The 15,575-nt window shown below is 43.7% G+C and overlaps 1 protein-coding gene across 4 annotated transcripts in view; it reads right to left on the reverse strand.

Moving 5' to 3' along the window:
* Positions 1 to 11,738, reverse strand: part of Tsc22d1 (TSC22 domain family member 1) — a 90,398-nt gene extending 78,660 nt beyond the window's left edge. For 3 of the 4 annotated variants that reach the window (XR_006148262.1, XR_006148263.1, XM_042685698.1), the window contains exons 1-2: positions 11,622 to 11,738; positions 8,221 to 11,367 (exon numbers count right to left, since the gene is read on the reverse strand). Coding sequence is in view for 2 of the 4 variants with exons in the window: in XM_042685698.1 (XP_042541632.1) it covers positions 8,221 to 11,183 (2,963 nt within the window). In the remaining 2 variants the exon portion in view is untranslated. Of the gene's footprint in view, positions 1 to 8,220; positions 11,445 to 11,621 lie in introns of those variants that run through there. The other variant, XM_042685697.1, reaches the window with a different exon arrangement.
* Between the last annotated feature and the right edge of the window lie 3,837 nt (positions 11,739 to 15,575).

The raw sequence follows: 15,575 nt of genomic DNA on the forward strand, positions 1-15,575 counted from the left end.
AGAAAACAAAGGAAGTGAAACAAAACAAAACAGGTGAAAGATGGCTTCAAAGAGGCAAACTAAAGTCCACTAGGCCAAAGTACTGATGAAAAAATCAAGTTAGAATCCCTGGCTAATGTAACTGGTTAACAAAAAAAAAAGAAAAAGCTGGGAGAAAAAAGAAGTCAAATTATTCATGAGACTAGGGAACAACTCAACACAGAATCTAAGACTCATTATAAACAGTATTTTTAAATAACATAAAGATGAATTAAATTTTTTTCTCCCCTGTACCTTTCTGTTTTTCTTTCTTTTTTTTCTTTTGTTGGTTGTGGAGCTTGAATGCAGGGCCTTTTGCTTAAGTTCTTTTGCTTAAAGCTAGTGGCTCCAACACTTTGAACCACAGAGCCACGTCCAGTTTTTTGAGTAGTTAATTGGAGATAAGTCTCACTGGGACTTTTCTGCCTGGGATCCTCAGATCTCAGCTTCCTAAGTAGTTAAGATCACAGGCTTGAGCCACCAGTGCCCAGCTGTAGTTTTCTTTAAATGAGTCATTAAAGCATATTTTACTATGACATGGTCAATTAGAACAGTGATAAAGCAAAAACCAATCACCAAGGTTCTAATATTGCAGCATCAATATTCAGACTTTACACCTTCATATTTTAAAGTTGAAGTTTCTAAGCAAGAAGTCACATTCACTTTCTTACATTTCTGAAGCCAATGGTAGAAAGTAAATTTAAATTACTAGAAAATTGTTTTCCTAAAGTATTTCCATATGAATTTTGAAAGAAAAAATCATGTTCAAATTATGTTCAATTGTCATCTGAATGCCTACTATTTTCTACAAATACCACCATGATGATTTAATCCATGTTTTTCTGACCAAAGGCTTATGTTAGATTGTCTAGCAATTCAATCATTTATACTAATACACAACAACAATACATCTGTTCTTTTTTGTTGTTGTTTCAGCAGCTCATGTATTTATGGATATCAGCCTTATCTCATCTTTACAAGCAGTAGTAAAAATAGTACTGGATTTTGAATTGGAAAAGTGGCTTTAAATCCTAGCTCTTCTTTACTATTCTATATGCTGCCTTAAATGACTCATTTGGCCTCTCCTAATAAACTCAGTACGTTTCAGTTTATTCACTACCAACAGAAAAAAATTATAAGGTTATTCAATTGTTAAAATGATAAAATATTAACTGAATCAAATTCTAACATTTTAAATCATTTCTATAAGTAGAACTATTATTTTATAAATTCATATCTAGTGAATATAAGCTAAGCAATTCCTTCTTAAAATTATGTGCTATACTCATTTATAGATCACCTATCACAATGATATATTCTACCATTGAGATAGATGTATAACAGTAAACATACACATCCATTTTTTTCACTTCTTCCCCAAAAGCCTACCCAGAAAAAGAGGGTTTTTTTCCTTTCTAAGATACAGGAACTTTAAAAATTAAGAGATAAGGTTAGGAAGGTGGCTCAGTAGAAGAGTGCTTGCCTTGCATGCATGATGCCCTATGTTCAATTCCACAGCACCACATAAGCAGAAAAAGCCAAAGTGATGCGATGGCTCAAGTGGTAGAGCGCTAGCCTTGAGCTGAAGAGCTGAGGGACAGCGCCCATGCCCAGAGTTCAGGCCCCATGACTGACAAAAAAATAAAATTAAATAAATAAAACAAATTAAGAGATAAAAGCAGCAACCAAAACTTTAGAATCTAAAAGCACATGGTTGAGTGACAAATGGCTTAGCAAACAGTAAAAAGTCTAATCTTTAGCAAACAGTAAAGAATATCAACAACAATCCCAATTTCCCAAAGGCCCAAGAATTGGCAGTTCCACATTCACATAAAATGGAATGAGGGGGAAGAGGAAAATGGAGGATCCTAAGAAAATGAAGACTATATCTAGCCCAACAGAACTCAACTATCTCTCCCCAATGCCAACAAAAGCTGAAAGCATTCTGTCTGAAGAAGGCAAAACAGATCTCAGGACTAAGAAAACGATGCACAATTGAAGGCAGGAAAACATAATCAAAACAAAGTTGAGTAAAGAAACATTTGGGGGAAGGATGCTAAGAATTCCCAAGACCTATCATTCCATATTTCCCTCACACCTCTCCCCACCTCAGAATGCTTATAGGCAAGTCTTCACTCTAGGTCATAAATCAGAAGAACTTTCTTACAGGGATGTAAACAGCTAGAAGAAAATATATGAAGATATGACATTAGCCAAACCAGGTTACCATGCAGAGAGGCTAACAATTGGCAAGCCGCCTTGAGAATTCCTAATTTTATTTCCTTACTCTTACACACAATTACTGTTAGAGAAAAGAGTATATAAAACATAAAATAAAGACCAAAGGGTGAAAAAAAGGTAGAAAGAAAATATAAACTGGAGAAAACAGACCACACAAAAAGAAAACCAAAATAAATAATTCAGGCATGCATGCCTGTAATTCCTACCACTTAGTAGGCTAAAGCAGGCAGATCTTAAGTTCCAGACCAGACTGATATACAGAGACCCTGTCACAAAAAAAAAAAAAAAAAAAGAATCTAACGTTTATATATTCAGAAGCAAAGACAAAGTAGAATATATAATTATAAAAGTCCTCCCCCCCCCCCCCCCCCCCCCCGCCAAAAAAAAACACCTAAAAGCTCTTGAAATTAAATCTACAAGAAAAATGAAAACCAGACTGGGTAAAGTAACTTACTACTAAAATCCCAGCTACTTCTAAGCGAAGGCTGAAAATGAGAGATTTGGGTTTAAGGCAAGCCCAGATAAAAAGTGAGCCTCCATCTCAATAGAAAAAGCTGGGTGTTATAGTTCAAGAATGTAATCCCAGCTATGTAAAAAGTATTAGAGAGAAGGATTGTGGTCCTTGCTGGCCCTGCCAAAAATGCAAGATTCTATCTGAAGAGTAAATTTTTAAAAGGCTGTAGGCATAGTTCTAATTGCAGAAAACCTGCCTATCAAGCAAGTCCACCAAGAAAAAAATTTTAAAAAGCTTAGAAATTAGAAGACTAATCAAGATCCATTATCCAAATAAGTTTAAGGGGGAAACAAAATATAAAGAAGTTATTAACAACCTCCAAGCAAGGAAAGGTCCAAAATTATGAAATGTTTACCAGATTGAACGAGCATATACCAAATCTTCAACACCATAAATAAAAGCAAACACATGAAGGGATCTACCATTGTAAAATTTCAGTATACTGAAAATAAAATCTAAAACTTTCATATTTTTAAAAATGAGGAGAGGGAAAGGCAAAGAGGGAAAAACAAAACACAATTCACATAAAATATATGACAATATATGATTAAATGCTTTAGATTTCACAAAAACCATATGGATGCTAAAAAGCAAGATAAAAAGTATAAAAACTATACTCCATCAGTTATTCTTTGCCTAAACAAAGACTCAAACAATTATCAAGGTAAAATAAAGCCATTTTCAAATACCAAGTAAATCAATAATGAAGACAATACTGGTCACTAGAAAATGAAGATTCAAAAGAGGAATCCAAGGATAACAGTGGAATACCAAGCTTAAAAGGCAGATAGTCAGGCAGATAGGACAAAGACTTCGTCAGGAAGATAAAATTGATAACCTGGTGTCAGTATTGAGACAGTGATGCAATTTACACTTAATGATAAAATGATAAATATAAAGAATACTACAGGAGAGGCAAGAACTCCACCATATCATCCTAGGGTAAAGCAAACAATGAAGCCATAATGAAATTTCTAATTAGTTCTTTTAATCCTCTCACACTTAAGGACAAGAACACAATTAAGAAAAATCAAGTATATAAAGGACTCTTCTAAAAAAAAGAACCCCTCCAACCCCGCTTTGGGGTTGGAGGCATGGCTCAGGGTCACCCAGTATCAGCAAATGAGCAAAAGATAAGGAGTTCAAGTCCCAGTCTCAGATTAAAAATAGAGAGAGGGAGAGAGGGAAAAGGTGGGAGGGAGTGCGAGAGCATGCACGCAAGAGTGTCCCCTAAACATACAAAAATTGGAAGGGGAGGGAAGGGAAACAAATTGTAAAAAAAAAAAACCTATGCTGATAAATGAACTCTTGAGAGGAGAGGGAAACCTCCCATGTCTATATATTAGATAGCTGGGGACTGGAGGAGGGGAGGAAAAAGACAAGAAGGCAGCCATAGCACATTGTACTAGTTAATTGGAAAGTAATTATCTTTTGCAAAAATACTAAATAATGAAAGTAACACAATTGTAACTACTGGCAGAAAGGAGTATTGGTAGGAAGAGTGAGCAGCTGAGTAGATCATTTTGTACTTAAGAAGTTAACAAAGCCAAAGGGCGTGTGAGTTAGTCAAAGTTTAAAGGGTTTTGCTTAATTTGTGTAACAATCTTACCATAAATACTGTTACCTCATTTTTAAAATGAAAAAAATTGAGGCTTAAAGAGGTTAAGTGGTCCAAAGTTACATAAAACTAGATGACACAGGAGGGACAAACCTATGCAATCTAATTTCGAGTCCATGCTTCTAACCACCAAGTTATGTTGCATATTCAATAGCAAGACAAGCATGTTAGAAACTAGAGTAAAAGCACCATCATCTAAAAGAAGAAAAGGCAAAGGTGTTTCTAGGAAAGGAATCTTAGGAAGGAAGCAGGCAGGAAGCTTTTATTATTTATTTTGGTTAATCATGTAAAAACTATTTGACTCTTTAAATTGATCATGCACTCTTAAAAAATTAAAACTAGAGTCAAGCATGATGTTACACAGCTGTCATCATCAGCACTTGGGAAGGTGTAGCCAAGACAATTGTCAAGCCTGGGCTATAGACTGAGATACTTCCCATAAAAAATGTTTACATTATCATGTTTTAACTGATGTTGTTAACTGATGTGTTAAATGATACTGCTCTTATATTACATATAAGAAAACGTATTCCTCTATATATAGAAGACAGGTATCAATTCACCTCCAAGAATAATGAGGTTAGCAAGTCATTTTATTCATTTCTTTTCAATTCATTGAAGAAATTATATGATTCTGCATCTGTAACAGTTGTACTTAAGATGAGAGAGAATTTAAACTTTAAATCATAATAAGAAAAATAGAGAAAAGTCTGCTCATTAATTTGTTCAAAAAAAGTATTTAGCTGCTGCCCTTGAGGAACTCCTAGTCTTGTGGGAAAAACTGGTAAACATAATTATAATCAAATACATGTAAGTGTTTAAATAAAGGAACATTAAAAGGTGCTAAGGAAACAATATCCTCTGAGGAAAAAACATCCTTCAGAGGGAACATCTAAGCTGAATCTTGAAAGATGAACAAAAGTCTGGCTATATTTCACATAAGAGGTTGTGCTAACAATCACAAAATGTATTTCAGAGAGGAATAACTTATCTTCACGTTCTTGTAAATGAAAGCTCGTATTAAAGGCTAACACATGAATCTTTTTAAAAAAGATAACTTTTTGAAAGTTAAACATATAATCATAAGATCTTGATCTGTATTTTTATTCTTGATACTCACTTCAGAATGGCTATTTGAAAGTACTTCCTACATAAACACTTTAAAATCTGAAATGAGTATTACCTCTGGTGATTAAAGAATAACCACTCATTCTCCTACCTCCCAAAATATTTATGTCAGCATTTCCAGCATCATAATAGTAGTCCCACAAGAGACAAAGGTGATAAGCAACACATGAAAAGTAGAAAAAAAAATACAATTATAACACTGTTTTAACTGGTAGGTATTCCCAAATCCTCTTAAGGGCAAACCTAAATATTTCTTTTTCCAAATTCTAGTGGGAAAAGAAATAACCAGCAATAAAGTAGACCTATAAAGACACAATCCCTTCTACAAATTCATTGCTCCAAATCTGTTTGTACTCAATAATTACCAATTGTGCCTGTAGTATGTAACTACAGCCAACAAACTGTCCCCAAGATTCAGTCATGTCCTATGTAAAGTGGGTATATTAATGTGGTTATAGCTACACCTTCACAAACAAAAATGTTTCTAATAAGGTAATGCCAGACACTAAGCAAGTGGCAGTCTGGATGAAAATATTTGCTTCAAGTCTACAACAAATTCCAGGGTAGACCTCAATGATGTTTTGGTGGGCTGACAAAGGTACTCAGGCAGGGTTCCTTTGCTGCCCTTGCAACACTTCTAAAATTATTGATTAGGATTCTACCCCTTTGTTACAGTAATTAATAATATCATTAGTGCACATGCACACACACGCACACACACATACACACACAAAACCTACAAAGGGGTTTGGGATATAGTTCAGTGATAGAGCACTTGCTTAACATGCCCAAGGCCTAGGGTTTTATCCTCAGCACAAGAAAACAGAAACCACCCTTCTAAATAATTTTCCCCTAATTAATATTTATCTCAGTTACCATCTTTCTGGAAAATAATTTGTACTAATATCTTAAATTAGGACTCTATCCTTGCAGCTAAGAACCTAGTTGTAAGTAGCATCCTGATTGTGTAGAGCAGTAAGTTTTGGAAAGCCCTGCTATGTTCCTACCAACAGGAGGAAAACAAGAGAAAGTCATAACAGGAGCATAAAAACTGTAATTAAGAAAATCATAGCAGGTTTGAATTCAAGATGTCAGGTTTTCATTTCTGTATGAAATATCTCTAAATTTAACATCTATTTAATGTAACTGTTTCTTTACGAACTTTAGTTGATTTAGAAAACATTAATAATCATAAATAATTATTAAAACTCTAATTAGAGGTGTCAGGGTGATAAAGTTAAGTGTTGAACAATAAGTATAATAATACTGTTATGAAAACTACCTCTTAGTCTTTTAAAGTGCAATTTTGTACTAGGATACAGAATACATGATTGGTAACCAGATTTGAAATTGTGAGTATTAAACTAATTAAAAATATGAACAATTTTCTCTTCTTTCAATTAACATGTTTGAATTTTGAAAAAAAACCTTACCAAAACATTTGCCTATTGTCTTTTTTCTAAAATTATAATTCCTTTACAATATGCTCAGCTTTTCCAAAGTGAAACCCGTAAATATTCATATAGCATATAAATAATTCAGTTTAATACAAGGTCAGTCTTAATAAAAATCCAATACTAAAATAATTGAACATATTGCAAGTTTTGGTCTTTTCATAATTCCTATATTTTGATCAAGGTTAGTCAAAGACTGGCAAATGTGTGGAAAGAACATTCCTCAAAAAAAAAAAAAAAAAAAAAAAAATCAACAAGTCCTAAATCGATGAAGTCTTAAAGCAAAACAAAATTTCAGAACTTTTCTATCCGGTCAACATCAAAGACAATGAGATCCAGCATGATTATCACATTATTTCCAATCAAAGTGAAAAATGCTGGTTTAATAAGGAATTTTAGACTGTGTATTTTTTGGGGGGAGGGGGAAGGTAAAAGAAGAATCTCTTAACAAAGAGGAATTGATCAGCAGAACCTCTTATTTCATGCCTATATAAATTCAACCCTCCAAGACTTACTTTACTCTTTAAAATGGCTACCACCTTGACCTGCTATGCAAAAGAAAAAAATATACAGTATACTATCAACAAAGATAAATCGGGTTATTTTGACAGTGTATGCCTTTCTCTCCCTAAAAATATTGTTTTTAGATTCCCATTCCTTTTCTGTTCAATAAAGTAACCATTAAATTAAGTTTACAAAGGCTGATCAATTACAGGATGAGGGCAACCTAAAGTCCAGGTTAGGTCATCTTTCCTCCAGTGTCAGACTAGGAAAAGTAGGTAACATTATCTTCCACAGGGTAAGATCAAACACAGTAGAACAAAAAAAGGACTGTCTAGTAAAGAAGAACAAATGTGAGAACCACAACTCCCCAAGAAATGATCATAAGGATTTTAGTAACTCCACAAAGAGTAGATTAACTATTATGTGGGTTAATTAGAAACTTTTCATACTTAATCTTCTAAAATTAATTTATAAGTAATAAGTTATTTGGTGTCCCTACACCTATTGCAATGTAAACATATGCCCCAAATCTATTCTCACAAATATTTACATAACTTATACCACTTTCCATCCAATCTGCCATCATTCCAGAACACTCTTGCTGAAAACTTACCACAAATATGAATTTTCACAAAAATTAAAACATTCGCCTAAAACTAATTTTGTGCATATTTTGTCCACATAGTGCTACTAAATAAACTTCAAATCTGTTGAACATCTGCAGAAATATGGTATGATCTTACCTCTCATCCTCTCCATCCAACAAGGGTGTCGTCAGCGGTAGCACCTTCAACGGGAAAAGAGAAGCAGAGGCTGCTAGGCTGCTGCTACTCCCATCTGAAACTGCTGACATTCCCCCACTGTCACCACTGATAGTCTGAGGTAAGCCGACTAAGGAGGGCTCAGCTGGGCGTCTGGCATCTTCGATTTGGCTTCCAATTGCCTGAGCTAATGATTGTGCAGAGAACTGAGTAGAACTTAGTGGGATCTGTTGTGCCAAAGGCAAATTTATGTTAGCAGCTATTAAGGGAGACTGACTAACACTCTGAACCAAATTACCATTTTGGGTGGCAGGGGGTTGTGCTATATTCTGTGGTGGAACCAAGTTTGTTGGGGCAGAAGGCATTCCAGAAGGACCGGTTGAACTAACCTGATTTGTAACAGAAATACTACTAGCAGAGGGCAAAGGACTAACTGTGGGCAACTGCTGCGAAACAACTCCTTGAGCTATGGGCTCTGCTCCCTGTGGCTGAGGAGGTACAGTTAACAAGGTACTCTGGGGTGCAATAACCAACTGTTGAGGAAGGCTTGAAGCGCTAGTTTGAACTCCCTGATGAAGAATTGCAGTTTGAGCAGGTGGAACTACTTGTGAAGATGGAGGAGCACCTTGCTGAATAACTGAAGGTGTAACTTGGGGAGAGGGCTGCTGCACTGCAGTAGGTATGTTTGCTTGTTGACCAATATTTGCCATTTGACCACCAGTAGGTATAACAGACACTGCTGTTTGAGCCTGGCCAACAGGCTGGCCAGATGCTCCTGCAGGTTGTGCTTGGACTGCCGTGGACTGCACTGGCAGCTGGATCCCCTGTGGCTGAGCCACAGCAATCACTGCTGTTCCTGTTCCCACTCCTGCAGAACTGGACTGGCCAGAGGACATTGCTGTTTGAAGAATTGGCTTCTGTTGTACATACTCTGGAGGATTTTGAGTCACTGACTGACCATGGCCTGGGGCCATTTGGGTAGAAACCATTGGTTGCTGTTGTCCATATTGTAACTGCTGGGGCGATGCCCCTGGAAGAGGAGTTTGCACTGGAGGAGCCGCCTGAGAATATGGCAGTTGGGGTTGAGCCAAACTGGAAATGGAAGGCTGCTGACCTACAGCTGAAGTTATTCCAACCACATTTATAGGCGATGGCTGGATACCAGTTGCAGCATTGATAGTGGCTTGCAGAGGTACTGGTTGAAGACCTTGCTTTTGCTGATAGCTCAGTTCTTGAGACTGTAATTGTACTTGTGACATCTGGGACTGAGAAATACTCTGTGGTATACTAACTGCAGAAATACTCTGAGGGCCAGGGCTACTGAAATCCATCTGCTGGAGGGCCACACCTTGAAGACCTGGTGGTGGTGGTGGTGGTGGTTGTTGTTGTTGTTGCTGTTGCTGCTGCTGCTGCTGCTGCACCACCACAGTAGGGGCTCCCATTTCTCCACTTCCCACACTCTCTGTGTAGTGACTCAGTGTGCTGACACTACTGCTCACTGAACTCCCACTAGTGCTCTCCCTCTCAGAAGTCACTTCTGTTGGGTTTTGTTTAACAGTCTCCACCACTTTATTTATCACCACACCTTCTGTAGCAGGTACAGCATTTTCTTTTTCATAGAACTCAGTGCAAGTCCATCTACCTTTCTTAAAGGGTTCAGAAGTAGAATCTAACTTCACAACTCTGAACCTTGATGTATTAACTGTTGGTTGTTGCTGCTGACTTGAAACCAATCCCACACTCATCCCTGCAGTTACATTAGGGACAGTGTTAGCAATGGTTGAGGAAGAAACAGTACCATTGCCCATGCCACTCAAGATACTCACATTACCACCACTGGTAACAGGCCCAACACTTACACCAGCAGCACTAGGAATATTGCTTGTATTCATATTAGTATTACCAAGCATGCCGCTTGTCACATTAGGACTGAAACTACCCACAGCAGCAGTGCTAACATTATTCACTATATTAGTGCCAGTAACAGAATTTATACCTATACCACCTGGAGTACTTGGAGCACGGATGTTCGTCATTACAGATGCAGGCGAGCCACTTGATGATACAGCAGAGGCTGGTGCAACTGGCACACCACCACCTTCAGAACTTCCAGTTGTGGAAAGTTTTCTGGACACTGGGCTCGAGGGTGGCCCTCCAGGAACGGATGCACTGGCCACAGCAGCATGAGATGGATGGTGGTGCCCATGGTGAAGGTGGTGCCCATGGTGAATGTGATGGTGGTGATGGAGGTGGTGGGGATGAGCATTCCCATTGATCACAACGTTCTGTGGTGAAAGGTGAGGCAAATGAGGCTGCGGAAGGTGGGGCTGGTTGGGAGACACGGCCCCAGGTGTCTCAGCTTCCTGGAAGTTATTCAGAGTCTCTTCTGAGGAGCTTCGTTCCGGCTCCCCTAAGTCTGTAGCCCTGGAAAGTGACACATCAAGGATCTCGGAAGAAGACAGATCTTCCGTGTGAGATTCATCCAGATCGTCATAGCTCTCCGTGTCCTCTGCTATACTGTTGTTAGAACTGATACTGGCAGAGATCTGAGCCGGAGTCACGCTAGTTATCTGGAAGCCACTTTTCTTTTTCATCTGGGTTCCGCCTGGCGCAAGAGGCTGTGCCTGCAGCTGAGCCTGCGAGAGGAGGTTCAGGCTTTGTGGAGGCGGAGGCTGTGGTCCCGACGTGGAAGATGCTGCAGGAGGCGGCGGCTGGAGCAGAGACGGAGGCGGAAAATCCTCCGAAGATGTGGCCGCGCTACCAACGCCGGTACCTGCTGCTGCCGCCGCCGCCGCCGCCGCTGCTGCTGCTGCTGCATTGAGAGCGGAGGCGCTGCCACCGCCGCTGCCCCTTCGGGGGAACATCGCCGGGTGCGCCATCTTCCTAGCACTCATGTCTGCAGCGGCGGCCGCCGCGGCGGCGGTGGACTCGGGCGGCTGGTGCATTGTGTGGAGGACCGGGGGGGCGTTGGAGGCGAGCGCAATTTCCTTCTGCACCGTAATCTTTGTATTGGAGACGCCGGGGAGGAAAACGGGACCTGACGCTCCGCCCGGCGCGATGCCTCCTCCTTCTCCTCCTCTTCCTCCTCCTCAATCGAAGGCGCCGGCCGCTCCTGCCTTCGAGGGCGAGCTTCGGGAAGGGAGGATGAACGAGGGTGAACCCGGCAGCCAGGGACCCGAAGGGGAGCCCCCCCTCCCCGCCCCTTCAGGCCTTCGCCATTCACTTTCCCCTCTAGTCACACACCCCCCTTTATATTCCGCTTCACGTGGGGTGCGGGGCGGCGGGGAGGGGAGTCCGGGAGGGGGAGGGGAGGGCGGGGGAGGGGAGGGCGGGGGGGGGGAAGCAGGGGAGGCCGAGGGGGAGGAAAAGCGAGAAATGCCCACCTTCTGCGGCCAACTCCGGAGCCGCCTCAGCCCCCTCCTCCCGCCGCCGCCGCCGCCGGCGGACGCAGCAAAGCCCTCCCGGCCGCCCTGCACGCAGGCAGCCCGCAGCTCCGAGTCGCCGGGCCCTCGCCACCCCCCGGCGCCGCGGCCGGTCGCCGGCGAGCCCCGAGCTCGGTGTGGCTCAGACCTCCCCGGCCGGCCCCGCTCCGCCCTCCCCCCTGCGCCCCGCGGACCCTTTCAAACCCCCTGGGCTCGCGGCGGCTGCTCCGGGAGGAAACGCTGGCCGCGGCCTGGGCCGGGGCGGTGCGGCTGCGAGCGGGGCGGCGGCGGCGGCGGCGGCGGTGGCGGCGGGGCGCCCGGTACGGTGAGCCCAGCAACGAGGCGCGGGCGGGCGCGCAGAGACGCCGGGTCCTCGCGGAGCACGGCCGGGGCGCGGCGGCGGCGGTGGCAGCGGGAGCCCAGGGACCGCTCCATCACTGGCAGCCATGGAGCCCGAGCATTTTCCTCCCTCGGGGCAGGCGCTCGGCTCCGCTCACGTCCTCGGGGAGGAAGGGGCCGGCGCCCGGGCTCCCCGGAGGGCGGCGGGGCGTGCGCGGGAGCGGAGGGGGCCGAGCCTCGCGTCCTCTTCCTCGGCGGCCGGCGGGTCCTCAGCCCGCGGCTCCCGCGGCCGGGCGGGCGGGCGGGGGCGCGGGCGGCGGCGACGGCTCCTTCCTCGGCGGCGCTGGCGGCCGGACGGGCTGGTGCGGCGACTGCAGCCGACGCCGTTCAAAGGAACGAGAGGCGGGGTGGGTCGGTGCCGGCGCTCGGGGCGGGGGAGTGGGTGGGTGCCGGGGGCGGGCGGCGGGCGGGGAGGGGGCTGTGGTGGTTGTTACTAGCGCTCTCCGCCGGGCTCCACCGTATCCCCTCCCGTCTCTCGCGGCAGTGGGAGAGGAGGGACCAGCGCCCGAGCGCAGAAGGAGGAGGGGCGACCGCCGGCCTGAGGAGGCGGCGGCAGCGGCGGGGGAGGGGGGGGCGGCGGCGGAGACAAGGGAAGATGGCGTCTGCGCATGCGCCCCGGCGCCGCAGACATAAAGCCGGGTCCGGCTGGGGAAGGAGGCGGCGCGTCTTCGGACTTAGCCGAGCCGCCGGCTTTCTCCACGGAAATTGCCGAAGGCGCGCGGAGACGCCGACGCCGGGGGCGGTGGGGGTGGGGCCTCTCGCTGGGAGAGCGAATCCCGGTCGCCAGCGGAGGGTGGGGGAAGGGGGTGGAGGGCGGTGGGTTTCTGCTTGGTGGGGGCGGGGAGGGCGCGGGGCCGCGCCGCGCGCGTGCGCGGGCGCTAGGTGTGTCCGCTCTAATCCGGCCGCGGGGCGGGGCGGCGCGGCGCGGCGCGGGCCCGAGCTGGGTGCGGCGGGCAGGGGCTGCGCGGGGTCTCGAGTGCGCGCGCCCCGGGTGGTGTCTCCCCCGCACCCCGCCCCTGCGGATTGGGTTAGGAGGCTTTTCTCCGCAGCGCCGGCGTCACGAGTTTCAATTCCCAGGAGCCCGCGGCCACGACATGAGTCAGGCTTTCTTCCTCGGCGCGTGGCGGAGCCCTCCTCCTCCTCTTCCTCCTCCTCCTCCTCCTCCTCGCCGCACCTGGGGCTCGCCCCCGGCCCACGCCGCCCCTCGGGTGTTTTTGCCCCGGGGTTGCCCCAACCCCACGAGCTAGGGGTTCGGTGCAGCGCCCCGTGGCTCCCGCGATAGCCTTTTGTGCAGTGCGGTGGCGGCTGCCATGCGGTCCTCGCCCTTCGACGGGCCGGGCGAGGCCGCCGCGCCAGCCAGGCCGCGGGGTGGGCTGCTCGCGGGAGGGCCGGGAGGCCGCCTCCGCCCTCACCTCGGGGGTCGGGGGTGGGGAGAAGCAGCCCGGCCAACCAGCTGACCTCAACAGGTGGGGTTGATCGCGGCCCTGCCTCGTAGTTCAGCGATTTTTGGTTTGGTTTTGTTGTAATCATGAGGTGGCTCCCATTTGTAACCTAGGCTGTGGCGGCGTACCCTGATCTTGACGCTAGCACATGTGATATAAATGAAGGCTGCCTTTTTAGGACCAGAAAAGCAAAAGTGTCATCTGCAATTACAGTCTGGAAGAAAAAAAAATCAAAACCTCACTACTCCAACACACACACACACACACTTCATGGTTCTGGGTACAGTTCTCCAGGAATAATGTTAGGTTGGACTGAAGACACTTTTCTGAAAGTTACTTCCCTGGCATTGAATGTTCTGCCTCCAAACATTGCATTACTACTAGCCAAGAATGTATTTCTAACCCAGGGAACAAATTAAGCTGAAAAATCCCACTGCAATGTTTTTAGTTTAGGTTGTTGGGAGAACTAAAAGTGTTTACACTGATTTATGAAATCTCTAGCCCTTTTTTATAAGGTTACTAAACTCAAAACAAGCTATCTGTGGAGCTTTAAGACTTTAGCTATCCATCCAGCATATTACCTTTTTTGTTTTTTGTCGACTTTTCCTGTCATTCCATGCTTCATAAAGTTAACAGTGTCAGCACTCACTCAGATTATTGAATAGAAATGTCCCATAACTCTCTTATCTATCCTGTATTAAAGCCCTGATACGTACTGCTTTGTGTGTGGTCTCCACTAAATGAGAAACAAGATGACAATTTATTTTACTTCTATGTTAAGAAATAAAATGGCAAGGAGCCTGTAAGCCTAGCTACTTAGGAGGCTGAGATGTGAGGATCACAGTTCGAAGCCAGCCAGGGTAGAAAAGTCCCAGTGAGACTCATCTCCAATTAACCACTCAAAAACCGGAAATGGTTCTGTGGCTCAAGTGGTAGAGGGCTCTCCTTGAGCCTAAAAAGCTCAGGAACAGCACCCAGGCCAAGCCCCAAAACAGAAAAAAAAAAAGAGAAAGAGAGAGAGTTTCCCTAGCACTGGGGTTACAGATGTATACTACCACTCCTGGCTTTAAAAAAGAAGAAAAAGAACCTGAAATTGCTAAGTATAGGCTAACAAAACAAAATATATACTAAAAATACTAAAAGTAATAAAAGTTATATAATCCAGTAGTATTTTTTGACACTTTTAGTACAGGAATGACTATAGATAACTATGGGCATTTGTGTATTTTACAAAAATAATCATTCTACCTGGCGTGGTGGCATACATCTGTCAACCCAGTACTCAGGAGGCTGAGGCAGAAAGACGATGGGTTTGATGCATAGTGAGAGTGGGCTACATAGTGAGACCTTATGTAATAATAATGAAGAAAATGTCTCTCTTAATCCTCCAGACCATTTTGTTGTTGGTGTATCTGATTAATGACTGCTGTCATTGTTGAAATGCACTTATAAAAATGTTTTTTCTTTACTATCATAACATGAAGTCACTCAGCTTTGTCTTACTATTCTTGGTCAAGATTAATAATCTCTAAATGATTACAAATTCACATCTTCCCTGCATTAAAGGAGGGCTACAATGTGTTTTACAAATACTAGCACTTTTATTCAGTTGTGTACTTAGTGTGGGAGTGTCAAAATAATCTTTGCTTAGCATCTTTTAAAACCATACAAGTATAGCAGGATTTATTACTTTACAGTACTTTAATACTTGTACAAATTATAGAGAAATTTTTAATAAAGCATATTATGTTTTATAAGCTAATGAGATTGAATGGGTAAAAGTTTTCAGAATGCATTATTATACTTGTAATTCCTGACACATCTTGGTAATCTTCCTTACTAAAGATATGAATGTTTAATTTATCTTTGCTCTTTCTACTCTGTAGTCCAATGGGAATTTAGTAATGACATTTTGTTATATCAAACTATGAACATAAGTTTGTTTGTACAGTCCTTATCCATTTTATACACTATGCAATAATGTATTATATATGTGTTGATAAAACAATCCAAATATTTTTTAATGTTTTTCAAGAGTTTTTGAGTAGATAATAGAAACTATGTTAGACCATTG

Source organism: Dipodomys spectabilis, unplaced genomic scaffold (genome assembly GCF_019054845.1).
Source record: "Dipodomys spectabilis isolate Male_0828 unplaced genomic scaffold, ASM1905484v1 ptg000095l, whole genome shotgun sequence".
Taxonomy (NCBI): Eukaryota; Metazoa; Chordata; class Mammalia; order Rodentia; family Heteromyidae; genus Dipodomys; species Dipodomys spectabilis.